The following is a 16,454-nucleotide window of genomic DNA, read 5'->3' as shown; positions in this document are numbered from 1 at the left end:
TCAGGAAGGGGGTAAAATCTTCCGGGGGCTTAAGTGGTTAATACTGCCATTTATGATTTTCCAGAGGAGAGGTGATACCTGCTTTTACCAGGAGGTGGTGCTTGAATACTAGAAAAAAAAAATAATAAATTTCTGGCATGCCGCATCTAACATGGAAAAATCTGATGCTAGGTCCACTTTAACAACCTAAATTGAATTAGTTGAACTTGTTTGTATACATTGTATCAGTTCTGTCCATGGGATTTATCATATCTGTGCTTTTTACAGTGTGAGGAGGGATCTCCCCCCAGCAGAAGCCCAAGAGATACAGACTTTCCTTACCAACTGCCGCAATTTAACAGGTACAGAATGTCTATAACCCAACATTTCCCATCCGCAGAGACTCAATCCTGAAACACATCAGATTACAGCTACTGTAATGGTAATGTGGTAACTGGTATGTCCAAAGCTGTTATTAGTATTGATTGGACTTGTCCTCCTTTTCGATCAGGGGTCTTCAAACTACGGCCCTCCAGTTGCCCAGGAACTACAATTCCCATCATGCCTAGCATTGTCTGTGAATATCAGAGTTTTACAATGCCTCCTGGGATGTGAAGTTCTGCAACAGCTTGATGGCTGAAGTTTGAGGATCCCTGGTTTAGAGGAAGACTGAGACTAACCACTTCAGCCCTGGAAGGTTTAGGCCCTGCTCACACCTGAGCGTTTTGTCTCCAGAAGAAAAAAAACGCCTGAAGCTTTAGACCCTGTTTACACCTGAGCGTTCTTGTTAGATGTCAATGCTTGCCTCCAAACACCTGCAAAAAATGTCTGCAAAAAGCCAGAAAAAACGCCTGCAAAAAGCCCGAGAAAAAAAAAGAAAAAAGCCCAAAAAAAAAAAAAAACACCTGAAAAAAGCCCAAACAAACGAATGAAAAAAGATATGCTCAGGTGTGAATGGAGCATAGAAAAGTACATGAGCTTCTTTTTTGGCTTATTACAGGCGTTTTTTTGTTAAATGTCAATGCCTTCCTCCAAACATCTGCAAAAAAAGCCTGAAAAAAGCCAAAAAATGCCTGAAAATGATACGCTCAGGTGTGAACGGAGCCTTAACCACCCTCATGACCAGGCTATTGTGACAGAACCCACTGTAACTTTGTGTTTTGGAGGGGACTGTGCGCAAGCCTCCTACCGACAGACTATGGGCCAGAAGATACTGGAGTTTGGCGCTGCAGCCTTTTGACTTTACCATCCACTACTGCCCTGGGAAGCAAAACGGCAACGCCGACGAATTATCCAGGCAAACAGACATTGACTCTTTGGGATTTGTTACCCGACTAATTCAGACACAGACCAGTTGGAGGTCTAGTACCTGGATTAGTCTACCTTTGGGGGGGAAGAGATGTGACGGTACTAGCCGTCACTATGGGTGACGGATCACCCTGTCCCTGGATTGTAAACCCCTTTGTGTCATTTTCTTATGAGTTTGGGACATTGCATTTTATCTTCCCTTTATTCATCCTCTGAACAACTGACTCATGGCATTGAGTTAATGTAATGTAATGTTACAACCCATCCCCCCCCCCCCCCTCTCCTGTTTCTGTGTCTAAGTGTGTGGATTCATGGCAGACAATGATCTGAGTTGGAGACATCTCTCCGCAGGGGGTGTGTATTAAGACTGCATGTTTCAAATGTACAAATGTTCAGTTCTCATTGGTTGGTCCCTGTTCCCTTCCCCCCCTTCTGTGGAAAGGCTAAGGGGAGTTTCCCTAACTGTATGTAAAACTGTTGTCTTGGAATGTAATAAACAGTTTAAGCACTGCATGGCTAACCCTCAACACCTGTGTGGATTGTCTGGTGATTGAGGGGTTACGGGCTGGATATGGCTTCTCTGCAGGCTGTGGGTGCGTTTGGAGGACAGGAGACACAGATCCGGCGGATGTGCCCACCTGGGGTACAAAGATCCGTTACATTGGTTGGCAGCGCTGGGATGTCTCCTGCAGTCCAGGACATCCAAACCACCACCAGGATTCAAGATCTGGGCAGCTGCCGAGGAGTGATACGGGGACCAGCCAGCATGAGAGCGGAGTTCGGGAGGAGGCTGCAAGGCATGCGGAAGCACCATCGGGGACCAGCGACAGAGCACACCAGGCTCGGCTGGGAGGATGTGATCCGCCGGCAACTCTGGCATGAGGCGCTAAGCCACGAGCGGCACCATCAGGGGAAGATCCTTCCCTCCTCCACAGAGATGTACCGGAAGCAGTACCGTGCGCGAGAGGTGTTCCTGAGGGAACGACCGCGAGATGAAGGGAAGACGGAGCTCGGAAGATTGGTCCAGGAGGAAATGAGGCTGGACGCCAGCTACAGAGCCCTCCGGTGGTTCGCGGCTCAACTGTGGCCAGGTACAGCAGATGGCAGCCCAACAGAAGGCGTTGGCTATGGCGGCGTGGGGCTGCTCCATCAAAAAATGTACGGAGACCCAGACTTTGGGAGCGATGAGGAGTGGCGGCTGGAACACATTCTGGATTTCCGAGATGAGGTGCTGGACCTCCCCGACGAGGCGTGTGACCTGGAGGAATTGGAGTTCCTGGTTGAGCAGGAATGGGAGCTCGAGATTGCCTACAAGCGGCTGTTTGACGGTGATCAGCAGCCTGGCATGGCTCCCATTGCCTGGGACTGTCCGAGAGAAATAGCAGACAGCCACGAAGATGAGAAGCAAATGGGGCCAGGGGTGACCCTGCGTTTTCCCGTACTAACTGCAATGGAAGAAGCAGCGATGATACAGAGGGCACTGCGAGCGCTAGAATGCTGGAACGCACCGGAGGTCCACCAGGCAGCGAGACAAGCTGATAGCATGAAGGTCTCAGAAGGGGGAGTTGAGACAGGCGCTGGAAGGCTGGGAAATGGTGATCAGCAGCAAGTCCAGAGTATCTCATCTGGTGCCCCAGCAGAAGCATTGGCTACAGGGCAGAGTGCCCCTGGCATCTGCCCAGCATCAGAAAAAGAGTTGGATCCGGAGAGTCTGAGAGAGGATCTGCGTGAGCTGTTTTCCCAACAGCAGATACCCCCACCGGGAGTAGAGGAAGCAATTCTCCCTCCCCAACAACTGGACACTACCCCAGTGTTTATCCCTCCAGCAGAAGCGCTGGCTACGGGGCAGAGTGCCGCTGGCCTCTGCCCACCCTCAGAGGTAGATCCAGGGAGTCCGAGGGGTGACCTCAGTGAGCCGTTTCCCCAGCACTTGGACACTACCCCAGTGGTTATCCCCCCAGCAGAAGCGCTGGCTACGGGGCAGAGTGCCGCTGGCCTCTGCCCACCCTCAGAGGTAGATCCAGGGAGTCCGAGGGGTGACCTCAGTGAGCCGTTTCCCCAGCACTTGGGCACTACCCCAGTGTTTATCCCCCCAGCAGAAGCGCTGGCTACAGGGCAGAGTGCCCCTGGCATCTGCCCAGCATCAGAAAAAGAGTTGGATCCGGAGAGTCTGAGAGAGGATCTGCGTGAGCTGTTTTCCCAACAGCAGATATCCCCACCGGGAGTAGAGGAAGCAATTCTCCCTCCCCAACAATTGGACACTACCCCAGTGTTTATCCCTCCGGCAGAAGCGCTGGCTACAGGACAGAGTGCTGATGGTCTCTGCCCAGCATCAGAACCAGAGATGAAGAATCCGGGAGACAGTCTCTGCAAGATACCTTCTCAGCGGCTCGTAACTACACCAGGAGAAAAGCAAGTACCTTTTTCTCCCCAAATGCATAGCCCTACCAGCCTACATTCCCTACCAGCGGAAGCGCTGGCATCAGGGCAGAGAATTATTCAGCTCCCCCCAATATCTGCAACCCTGCCCTGGATCAGAGGAGTGCAGACAGCTGTTCCCACTCTGCAGCGGCTGTTTTTATTCATGGGAGACCCTATGTGCGGTGTTGCTCCCCAGCGCCAGAGTCGTTCTTTTAGTTTTCCTGGTTGCCTGGGGTGGAAGTTTGTGACTAACACAGGTCCAGACCATTTGAGGGTCAGGAACCTCGTTAGTCTGTTTTTAAAAGGGGAGAAATGTGACAGAACCCACTGTCACTTTGTGTTTTGGAGGGGACTGTGCGCAAGCCTCCTACCGACAGACTATGGGCCAGAAGATACTGGAGTTTGGCGCTGCAGCCTTTTGACTTTACCATCCACTACTGCCCTGGGAAGCAAAACGGCAACGCCGACGAATTATCCAGGCAAACAGACATTGACTCTTTGGGATTTGTTACCCGACTAATTCAGGCACAGACCAGTTGGAGGTCTAGTACCTGGATTAGTCTACCTTTGGGGGGAAGAGATGTGACGGTACTAGCCGTCACTATGGGTGACGGATCACCCTGTCCCTGGATTGTAAACCCCTTTGTGTCATTTTCTTATGAGTTTGGGACATTGCATTTTATTTTCCCTTTATTCATTCTCTGAACAACTGACTCATGGCATTGAGTTAATGTAATGTAATGTTACAACCCATCCCCCCCCCCTCTCCTGTTTCTGTGTCTAAGTGTGTGGATTCATGGCAGACAATGATCTGAGTTGGAGACATCTCTCCGCAGGGGGTGTGTATTAAGACTGCATGTTTCAAATGTACAAATGTTCAGTTCTCATTGGTTGGTCCCTGTTCCCTTCCCCCCCTTCTGTGGAAAGGCTAAGGGGAGTTTCCCTAACTGTATGTAAAACTGTTGTCTTGGAATGTAATAAACAGTTTAAGCTCTCCATGGCTAACCCTCAACACCTGTGTGGATTGTCTGGTGATTGAGGGGTTACGGGCTGGATATGGCTTCTCTGCAGGCTGTGGGTGCGTTTGGAGGACAGGAGACACAGATCCGGCGGATGTGCCCACCTGGGGTACAAAGATCCGTTACATTGCAGTAGTGGATGGTAAAGTCAAAAGGCTGCAGCGCCAAACTCCAGTATCTTCTGGCCCATAGTCTGTCGGTAGGAGGCTTGCGCACAGTCCCCTCCAAAACACAAAGTGACAGTGGGTTCTGTCACAGCTATATTTTGTTGTTATATTCAATTAATTATTGAAAGAATTATTGAAAAAAAAAATGAGATTTCTTTGGATTTAGTGTCGGGGGGGGGGGGGGGGGTCTAAAAGGTGTACCTGTGAAGTTTCAGCTCTGTAGCATGTCCAGAACCAGAAAAAAAAGATAATTTTTCTTAGAATTTCAGTAGCGCAGGGATGGTGTTACCCTCCTTTCACACCTATATGTGTGTATGTGTATGTATATATATATGTGTGTGTGTGTATATACCCCTATACAGAAGTTCAGATGTCATGCCTGCCTCCAAAGACGCCCAAAAAACGCCCAATAAACGCCTGAAACAAAAACGCCCAAGTGTGAAAGGAGCGGAACCACATCCCTGCGCTACTGAAATTCTAAGAAAATGTATCTTTTTTTTCTGGTTCTGGACATGCTACAGAGCTGAAACTTCACAGGTACACTTTTTAGACCCCCCCCACACACACACACCAGACACTAAATCCAAAGATATCTCATTTTTTTTTTCTCAATAATTTTTTCAATAATTGTCTCTCTATCAAAAATGACAATTTTTAAGAACTTTTTTTTGTGTGATTAATAGTCCCTGGGGCATGACCCAGAACCCTAGGCACTTTTTAGGGGCATTTATTGGGTTTTAGGGCTTCAAAATGGTGTTTATTGATTATATATATATATATATATACATATATTTATATATATACCCACACATATATATATATACACACACACACACACACATATATATATATACACACACACACACACACACACACATATATATATATATATATATATATATATATATATATATATATATATATATAAATATATATACCCCTATACAGAAGTTCAGATGTAATGCCTGCCTCCAAAGACACCCAAAAAACGCCCAATAAATGCCTGAAACAAAAACGCCCAGGTGTGAAAGGAGCGTGACCCCATCCCTGCGCTATTGAAATTCAAAGAAAAATGATCTTTTTTTTTCTGGTTCTGGACATGCTACAGAGCTGAAACTTCACATGTACACTTTCAAGACCCCCCAGACACTAAATCCAAAGAAATCTCATTTTTTTTTTTCAATAATTTTTTCAATAATTGGCTCTCTATCTAAAACGACAATTTATAAGAACTTTTTTTTTTGTGTGATTAATAGTCCCTGGGGCATGACCCAGAACCCTAGGCACTTTTTAGGGGCATTTATTGGGTTTTAGGGATTCAAAATGGTGTTTTTTGATTCCATATATATATCTACATTACGGTCACCCTGACATGGATGAGTTAGGTCACCCTGGCATAGCAGTCAGAGTCAGTTCACCCTAAACTACATTACGGTCACCCTGACACTTAAAACTTTCCCTACAGAAACTAGATTTTTGAATCTAACTATAGTGGTATATAGTACCCTAACTACACTGCATATCCCTTTCCTCACACTAATAATTGCTAAATGACACTGGAGCAGCAGGAGTAACAGAACTGCTTCCACTCTCTTCCACAGCCTCTGTATTACAGTGCTAGAGGTTAGACGGGGCTATGTTATATACTGGGGGGCGTATTCACTACTGATTGGCCTCTGGACCCCGTAGTCACTCCATTCACATTCCTAGCAGACTCCTGCCCCCTCAATTGGCTTTTACTGATGTTTCTGGTCCAATCACTGGCTTTTAAAGCCCAGTTCCTGTCCCATTGCATTTTGGGCGGTTCTGGTGGCCGAATTCCGAACTTTTACTGCAAAAAGTTTGAAATTCGGCTGAATTTTGAACAGCCAATGTTCGGGTCGAACCGATGGTCGACCCGAACCATTCAATCATCCCTAATAGACAGTGTTTAACATTGGGATTAGTTAACTGTGCAGTTACATACATAACACTAAGGCCCCTTTCACACAGGCGATCCGATCCCCCTGTCAGTTTTTCAGGCAGGGTGGATCAGATGCTCCTTGCATCCCTATGGGGCAGCGGGTGTCAGCGGAGACATCCGATTCGATTCTGTCTGTGAAATCCGGAGGGATGGAAACCCTATTTTCCATCCGTATGGAGGATCGGATAGGATCGGATGAGAACGGATAGGCCATCCGTTCTCATCCGATCTCCCAAAGAGGACAGCGGGGATCTGACAGCTCCATCTTCGCACACAGAGAGGAGACGGAGCTGTCATTCGCCTGCTTAGTGGGGATCGGCGGATCGATCCCCCGTTGAGCAGAACGGACTCCGTCGGGCGGTGCGCCCGTGTGAAAGGGGCCTTACTACTCACAGGGTCTGCTGTAACAAGTCTGACTTTTAAGAAACTTTTATAATACATGCTGTCACGCCAGACAGGGATGTAACAGTGGTTTCAACTTTTTAATTCAGCAATAACTGTCATTAGAGATTAGTACTAGACAAAATAGTTATGTGTAATGGTGTGTATCCCATTAGCAGCAGGTGGTTGCTTTTGCTAAAATCTTCCCCTTCCTGCAACCTTCACTTTCACACTCACTGGATTTTGCTTTGACCGTCTTTCTTCCAAACCTCATTCAACGATTATAATAAGAAGCAACAGCAACGGGAGTCACTTTGGTTGGGGGGGGGGGGGGGGCGGTGGCGGTGGAACCCAGCTTACCTTAGAGAGGTTGGGAAATCTCTTTCTCAGCCCCCTAGGCCCCTCTTATGTGTAAGTCACCCTGTGTCTATTAGGGGCACAGGATGGCCAAGAAAATGATGGACTTAATGGACACTGGGAATATGGTTTGGATTACTCAAATGGGACAGTAATATTTATCAACAATATATCTCAAGGAATATATGAATACTCTGTGACTCTAGGCCTAGGATCCATATTAAAGGCCTAGCTGCCTATTGCCAACAAGAGACTGCTGCACACAGTCAGACTCATAGCAGATGCTAATATCAGCTCAACCACCTGTCTTCCACACATTGTTGATTATGCTGATTAACTCACCTATTGTCTACTGTGGGTTCTGTGCAGAGTTGTATAAAGTACTCGAAACCCATACTTGAGTAAAAGTACAAGTGCTAGATCAAAAAGTGACTTGAGTAGAAGTGTAAGTGCTCAATCAAAAAGTGACTTGAGTAGAAGTGTAAGTGCTCAATCAAAAAGTGACTTGAGTAGAAGTACTAAAAGTATTCAACATTTTTTGTACTTAAGTATTGCAAGTAGTTTTTTAAACATTTTTGCTACTCAAGTACTGAAAGTAAAAGTACCAGTAGCTTTGAAAAAAAATTGCTACTCAAGTACTGAAAGTAAAAGTACAAGCACTGTGTTATGTAGTTATTAAAGAAAGAAGTCAAAAGTTTGAACATCATATTGTTTTTTATTATTTCAAATGCAGCTTTTATTTATACATACAGTAGCTTTTATTTTCGTATGCGCTGACAATACACATGTTTTGAGCTTCATGAAACCTGCCATCTACTGTTCTGGCAGTGGTAATTTTTATAATAGTAACGAGTAACTATGCAGCACAAAAAAAAAAATATCGGAGTAGAAGTATTGAAATCATTGAAAAAAATGTAGTGAAGTAAAAGTGGAAGTAGGAGAAAAAAATTCTACTCTAGGAAAGTACAGATACCGCCTTTCGGTACTTAAGTACAGTAGTGAAGTAGTTCTACTTAGTTACTATACATCTCTGGTTCTGTGTTTATACTTAGGATAATGTGTAATGCATTTTGTTTTAGCCTTGTTGCAGTTCTGAATTAATTAACATGTTTATGATAACATTGTCTGGGTCTGCATTCCCATTCACCTATTGTTTCTTTTTTTTTTTTTTTTCACATAAAAGGTGCTTTATTGAAGTAATGAAAACAGTGACAATATAACAAAGTAATTTGTCAAAAGCAATAACATATCACAAAGAGTATCACACATTTCTTCAAACATAGCCATAATATAGTTAAGTAGTATAAGGCTTATGGTATACAATATAGGTCCGACAGAGCATTTCAAATTGCAGTCAATAAGGGGTGTAATCGAGTCGAGCCGCATAAGGATGTGTGAATGCGTAACTTCTTCAAGAAACTATCATTGATAATGAATGTATCAATTGGTAGATAGAACAGTAATCACCATAAGATAGAAGGGGATATGGTGACAAGCAGAGATGTATAGTAACTAAGTAGAACTACTTAATTACTGTACTTAAGTACCGAAATGTGGTATCTGTACTTTAGATACCACATTTTTTTTCTCCTACTTCTACTTCACTACATTTTTTCGATGATTTCGATACTTCTACTCCGATATATTTTTTTTTTGTGCTGCATAGTTACTCGTTACTATTATAAAAATTACCACTGCCAGAACAGTAGATGGCAGGTTGCATAAAGCTCAAAAAAATGTGTATAATGTCATTTGTAAATCAGCGCATACGAAAATAAAGGCTGTGTATAATAAAAGCTGCTATACCAAATCTTTCCAATAAAAAGAAAATATGAAACAAACAAATAAATGGTGCTACAGCGCTTAAAGTGCATCAAGAAACTACTAACAAACACAGGTTAATCGTTTGAATAAATCATTTGAAATAATAAAAAACAATATGATGTTCAAACTTTTGACTTCTTTCTTTAATAACTACATAACACAGTACTTGTACTTTTACTTTCAGTACTTGAGTAGATTTTTTTTTTCAAAACTACTGGTACTTTTTACTTTTAGTACTTAAGTAGCAAATTTTATGAAAAAAACTACTTGCAATACTTAAGTAAAAAAAATGTTGAATACTTTAGTACTTCTACTTAAGTAACTTTTTCTGCGAGCACTTCCACTTCTACTCAAGTCACTTTTTTATCGAGCACTTGTACTTTTACTCAAGTAGAAATTTCGAGTACTTTATACAAGTCTGGCTGACAAGTAGAGAAAAGAAAAAGGAAAAGAGAGAAAGAAGAGGGAGTAAAGTGAGTTGGGGGAGGGGGGGGGGAGACATAAGGGGAAGGGGGGTAGGTAAGGGATTCCGTTTCCATTTTTGTAGTTCTTGTGCCCTTTAAGGCACTCAGTGTCAGTAGTTAGTTAGTGTCAAGGTATGGTGCAGTTTTAAAGTTGGTGAGCTATTTTATGTAGTGGATTTAAAGGTATCATACTCCTGAGACACAGAAAAAAGTGTCCAATTAGCCCATAGTTTACGGAAGGGCTCGTGACGTTCCATTTTTAAAGCAATAGTTTTTTCCATCTCGTAAATTTGATCTACTCTCACAATCCAGTCCCTAACTTGAGGGGTTTCAAGAGAATTTCATTTCATTAAACTTTTGGCTGTATTCAAGAGGTGGCGAGCGAGGGATTGTTTGTAGTTTTTGTAGGTCATATGATTTATATGTAATAGGAAGGTAGGGGCGCCAAATAGTAATTTTGCCCCGGTGATCTGTCCGATCCAATGGGCTACAGAAGTCCAAAATGGAACTAGTTTAGGGCAAGACCACCAGATGTGAAGAAATGTACCGTGTGCTCTCCCGCATTTCTCCAGCAGGAGGCAGTGAGCCCGGGGTACCATTGTTTTAATCTGACCGGAGTCCTGTACCACTGTGTGCGAATTTTGAAGGCAGTTTCCTGCATTTTAGTGCTGAGGGAGCATTTATGCGAAAAAATGCACGACTTCCTCCATTGATCAGCAGAAAATTGTAAACCCCGATCTTTTTCCCAAGTCTTTTGGTAGGGATCCGGTTGAGTTTGGGGAGGTATCCATAGCCATTTATACGCCAGCGAGGTGACCTTCCTCATCGGAGTCCCCGGCATTTCTCGAAATCCGAAAGATCCCTAGTGAACTGGGATTTGTGTTTGTTATTATGGAGGAAGCCGTGCACCTGCATGTAGTTCCAGGAGGTCAGGGGTTTTGCGGAGGAGCATCTGTTTTTCAGCTCCTCATATCCCAGTAATTTACGGTTGTGAAAGCAATTAAGTGCAAGTACGGGTCTGGTCGTTTTCTTTTTATCTGGTGTGAGGAAGGTTTTGTTGGCCATACCTGGTAGGAAGTCAGGGTTGTTATAGAGGGACGTAAGCGGGCTCGGAGAGGAGGAGAGATTAAACTGAACCATAATTTTGGGGAAGATATTCAGGGTTGTGCCAATCAGGGGGTGAGACCTGATATCCAAGGGGATCATAGAGTATTTAGACCAGGGGAGTGTCGCATCTAGACCAGTTTCTCTCTATATTCACCCAGGCTTTAGATGAGCCGTGGCAGTGCCAGTCTATCATCCTGGTCAGATGTGTAGCGTAATAATAATTGAGGAAGTTTGGGATACCCATACCACCATATTCCCTACTGCGTTGCAGATATTGGAAATAATTCCAGGATGCTTATTAGCACAGATAAACATTCTCTGTAATGAGGTGAGACGCCGGAAGAACGAATTTGGAATGTGGATCGGGAGAGCGTGGAACAAATATATATATATTATTTCTGTCCAGGTGGCTAGATAATTAGTTCAGTATAATTATATTTCTGTACACAATTTCATCTGCATAGGATATATGGTATGGTAGAGGGGGAAGGGAATTTGTGCTACAAGGGGATTTTATTTTATTTTTTTTTGGGGGGGGGGGGGGGGATTTTTGCTAGTAGGGATGATTATGTGTGTGTGGGGGGGGTATTCGTGCTAGGAAAAATAAATTGGGGGGGGGGGGATTTGTGCTAGGAGGGGGGATTGTGGGTATTTGCGCTGGGAGATAGGTTTTAGAGTGGAGGGGAGAGAAAGGATTTGAACTGGTAGGGGGAATAAGGGGGATCAAAGATTTCAGCTGGGATGGGGAAAATTTATACTTGGAGGGTAAGAATACAGATTAGTGCTCAATTTTTTTTTTCTTGGGGAGTTGCTGACAGATAATGCTTATACATCTTGTGGGGTGCTCAGTTTGGCATGTTCACCCTGGGCTCTAGATAAACTTGTCCCGCCACTGGGGGGAGTACTGAGTACTATGATGTCTGTAGGTCTTACACATTACTTAGCATCGTAGCTGTGCTCAGCCTATTGCATTAGGGTGTGCACTCCAAAGCTCATACCCACGTGCCTTTCTCTGCAGTCTCAGCTGCACTGGACAGTGAATGAATGGGAAGTGCTCTGTGCTGAGCGGCTTCCTGTTCACTCACAAATGGAAGCATAGTAAACACCATTTACTATGTTTCAGTTATGAATGAACACAGTGAGTGAGTGCATTTACTATTTTCATTTTGAAAAGGAAGGTACCGGTATGCTCTCTATCCTTAAACATCCCAGGGGGAGAGGTGAGGAGGGAAGCCAGCAGCACTACGGGCAGGGGGGCCAACAAGGGGGGGAAGCCCGGGCAGTAGGGGGAATCTGCACTGCACATAGTGATTAGGGTGTGCCAAGGCACACCTGCCACACCCCCTGCGCATGCCTATGCTTAGCATGCCTCACCTAACATGATCAATTCAACTTTAAACTATTTGTGGTTGCTCACACTGATGCTAATAGTCTTCTCTGTTTGCAGGAATATTCCCAATCATTGTCCTCACCCACAAGACAAGTGGCAACTTCACCAAATTCCGTGACCTGTTTGAAGGGATGGGGGCGGAGGAGATCATTGCCGTGGAGAACTACACAGCCGAGGACCACACTGAGACCCGGGGAAGACACCTTCAATTCCTGACCCTGATGCACAAAGTTCTGGAAGATGTTGATTTCAAAATGCAGAAGCCGATCAACCCAAAAAAAGAACGGGCCAAACATAAAACATTTCTCTTTTCTTACTTGCATACCAGTATGTAGCATTAAGATAATTATTCTCTATTAAATAACTCACCACTTTGTTTTACAAGCTTCTGGTATCTTCTATCAACATGGTACATAGTTTGTAGTATCAACATATTTCACTAAACTTCTTATATTAAATGTTATAATGGTAGTTGGTCGATTTTATTGTAAGTTAGTGTAAAATGTTTATTTTATGTTCTGCTGTACAACCCCATGAATGAAGTGTATGTTTTGTATACTTCAAATAAAGTTTGTACAAAAAAAATGTGAAACACGTACTACACTGCCCCAAGGGCATCCGCAGAACTTTTTTCAGAGGGGGGCATCATTTTAAGGTCACCCATGCTACACCCCTTTTCGCCCCCATAGTTCCCCCTTTAGAGAAGGGTCCCCATAGATCCCTCTTTAGTCTTACCTTTTCACCTATATTCCCTGTGCTACCAGGTTTTCCTGCACCACCAGGTACTCCAGGCTCTCCCTGCAAAGAGTATATATATATATATATATATATATATATATATATATATATATATATATATATGTGTGTAGCCAATATGACCCCCATTAGAGCAGGCCAGGCCAAGGTCCCTCATAGATCCCTCTTTAGAGCAGGCCAGGGTCCCTCATAGATCCCTCTTTAGAGCAGGCCAGGGTCCCTCATAGATCCCCCTTTAGAGCAGGCCAGGGTCCCTCATAGATCCCTCTTTAGAGCAGGTCAGGGTCCCTCATAGATCCCCCTTTAGAGCAGGCCAGGGTCCCTCATAGATCCCCCTTTAGAGCAGGCCAGGGTCCCTCATAGATCCCCCTTTAGAGCAGGCCAGGGTCCCTCATAGATCCCTCTTTAGAGCAGGCCAGGGTCCCTCATAGATCCCCCTTTAGAGCAGGCCAGGGTCCCTCATAGATCCCTCTTTAGAGCAGGCCAGGGTCCCCCATAGATCCCCCTTTAGAGCAGGGTCCCCATAGATCCCTCTTTAGTCTTACCTTTTCACCTATATTCCCTGTGCTACCAGGTTTTCCTGCACCACCAGGTACTCCAGGCTCTCCCTGCAAAGAATATACACATACATATATATATATATATATATTGTGACAGGAAGTCAGGTAAATCTGTGGGTGTTGTCACAGACGGGAGATACATTTCTGCCTTGGTTAGACAATTCACCAATTACTATAGGGTGTCGGCTGCGGAGGTAGCCAGAAAGGTGTAAGGACGTTGAAAAAGCTTCAGCTATTCAGGATGAGGCAATTAAGGCCTCTATAAGTTATCCAGAGGATGACTACTGATTGAATTCCTCCTGGAGCTTTGTGCGTTAAGGAGAGCAGTGAGCTGAGAGACTTCTGAAGGTGAAGTGTTGGATTTTTTCTGTGTGAAAAGAAAACTATTGGTTTTCTGCTGTATGACCAGCAGTGTCTGCCCAGCAGTAGGTTGGGACAGACACCATAGGTAGGTTCCTGTGTGTGAAGGTAGATGCCCCAAGTGGCCAGGGTTTATTTCATGTTTGTTTTGAGTTATGTTGTTTTGGATGCTTGCACTTGTTTGAAGAAAATTGGAAGAATAAACCATAGATTGTTGTTTTCAGCCACTCCTCGGCTGTCTCTCTCTGTGTAACGAACCCCGCTACCGAGCTAACCCCTCACAATATATATATATATATATATATATATATATATATATATATATATATGTAGCCAATATGACCCCATTAGAGCAGGTCAGGCCAAGGTCCCTCATATATCCCCCTTTAGAGCAGGTCAGGGTCCCTCATAGATCCCCCTTTAGAGCAGGCCAGGGTCCCTCATAGATCCCCCTTTAGAGTAGGTCAGGGTCCCTCATTGATCCCCCTTTAGAGCAGGTCAGGGTCCCTCATAGATCCATCTTTAGAGCAGGCCAGGCCCGGGTCCCCCATAGATCCCCCTTTAGAGCAGGGTCCAAATAGATCCCTCTTTAGTCTTACCTTTTCACCTATATTCCCTGTGCTACCTGCCTACACCTCGCTATGGGGGCACCCATGCAGGCATGCTCCAAAGCCAGGCTGTGTTCATCCATAGACACACACTTTGTGGCTCGGCCCCGCCTCAACACCCTCCTTCCTGGATTTTATTGACAGCTCAAGCAGCCAATGGCTCCTGCTGCTCTCAGTGAAGTCTGGGGAGTCTCCCTACTGTGTCCAATGAGGGCTCTTATTGGACAGTGGAGGAAACCTGGCCAAAAGCACACCAGGGCTTGTATCTATCCCAGAGGGCAGAGTCTGCCGCAATGCATCCTGGGAGAGGGTAAAAGTCTGAGGGGAGCACATGACATGAGGTCTTTGGCAGGAAGTCCCAGGAGGAGGTTGATGGCTGTTTTTCCTCCTGTCAGCATGAGGAAAGTGTCCTTGGTGGTCAGCCTAGAGGACGGAAGGTTGAGCTGAGCTACAGAGAGGGATCCAGAGTGCTGTGGACCGAGTGGAGTTGCTGGGGCAGAAGTTTCCAGGAAAGCAGTACAGCTAACCAGTAGAGAAGGCTTAGAAAGGGGGTGCCAGTGTCTAAGCCCTGAAGATAAGTCTGTGAAAGACTTATCTGTGTGGGCCCTGAAGTGTTCAGCAGTGCAGCAGTGATAAAGTAGCTACCTCAGCAAGGAGTGCCAAAGGGAGCTTCAAAAGGATTTTGAGACACAATGAGGTGATCAGAAGTCAGTTCAGTGTTAACAGGCAGCAGGACAGCGTTAACCGGCATTGACCGGCATCAAGCCAGCATCAAGTCAGCGCCAACAGGCATTTTTCAGTTGTCCCCTGCAAATTGTAAATAGTCAAGCCAGAGAAGTATCCCACTCATCCCTTCTCCTATCCAAGTTCTCAATAAATACAAAAAACCCAAAGATACTGGACTGTTCCTTGTCTCAGTGCTCACACTTGGAGAACATGCTTAAATGTGCTGTTGTTGTTAGCGGTAACCCAGACGGACCCACATCCAGCAAAATGGCTGGGAATCCGGCTACATTTACAACCCCTTTAATCAATTGCCAGCTGGGCACTTTTACCCCCTTTTTGACCAGGCCAATTTCAGCTTTCAGCGCTGTCACACTTTGATTGACAATTGCGCGGTCATGCAACACTGTACCCATTTGAAATTTTTATCATTTTTTCACACAAATAGAGCTTTCTTCTGGTATTATTTAATCACCACTGGGCTTTTTATTTTTACTAAACAAACAAAAAAAAGACCAAAAATTAAAAATATAATGTTTTCATAGTTTGTTATAAAATTTTGCAAACAGGTATTTTTTCTCATTCACTGATCTCCGCTGATGATACTGCACTTATGAACATTGATAGGCTGCATTGATGGTCACTGATGAGGCGACACTGATGAGGCAGCACAGATGGGCACTGATAGGTGGTACTGTTGGGCACTGATAGGCAGCACTGATAGGTGACACTGATGAGTAGGCACTGATTGGCAGCACTGATAGGTGACACTGTTGAGTAGGCACTGATTGGCAGCACTGATGGGCACTGATTTACAGCAGTGGTGGGCACTTTTGGGACTGCACTGATATTAATTTCCCTGATTATCAGTGCCGATGTTCCTATAACACAAGCTGGTTATTGGCTTTCTTTTTCTTTCATCACGTTGTCAGCATAGGGAAAGAAAACCAATAACCGGCTTGTTTACTTCTGTGATCAGCTGTCATTGGACACTGCTGATCACAAGGTAAAGCGCCGCTGTGATTGGCCCTTTACCCCAATCTGTGATCAGCTGAGTGTTCACAGAG

The 16,454-nt window shown here is 44.8% G+C and overlaps 1 protein-coding gene across 1 annotated transcript in view; it reads left to right on the top strand.

Annotated features, from left to right (window-relative positions):
* LOC309559227 (uncharacterized protein) overlaps window positions 1–12,846 on the top strand; it is a 44,354-nt gene extending 31,508 nt beyond the window's left edge. Inside the window, exons 3-4 of the mRNA XM_082262447.1 lie at window positions 268–341; window positions 12,438–12,846. Of these exons, the coding sequence (XP_082118573.1) occupies window positions 268–341; window positions 12,438–12,715 (352 nt within the window). The 3' untranslated portion in view covers window positions 12,716–12,846. The remainder of the gene's footprint in view (window positions 1–267; window positions 342–12,437) is intronic.
* The last annotated feature ends 3,608 nt before the right edge of the window (window positions 12,847–16,454 follow it).

The sequence above is a fragment of the Pelophylax lessonae genome, assembly GCF_965119305.1.
Source record: "Pelophylax lessonae genome assembly, chromosome: 6".
NCBI classification, from domain to species: Eukaryota; Metazoa; Chordata; class Amphibia; order Anura; family Ranidae; genus Pelophylax; species Pelophylax lessonae.
This window is presented reverse-complemented; position numbering and strand designations above follow the sequence as displayed.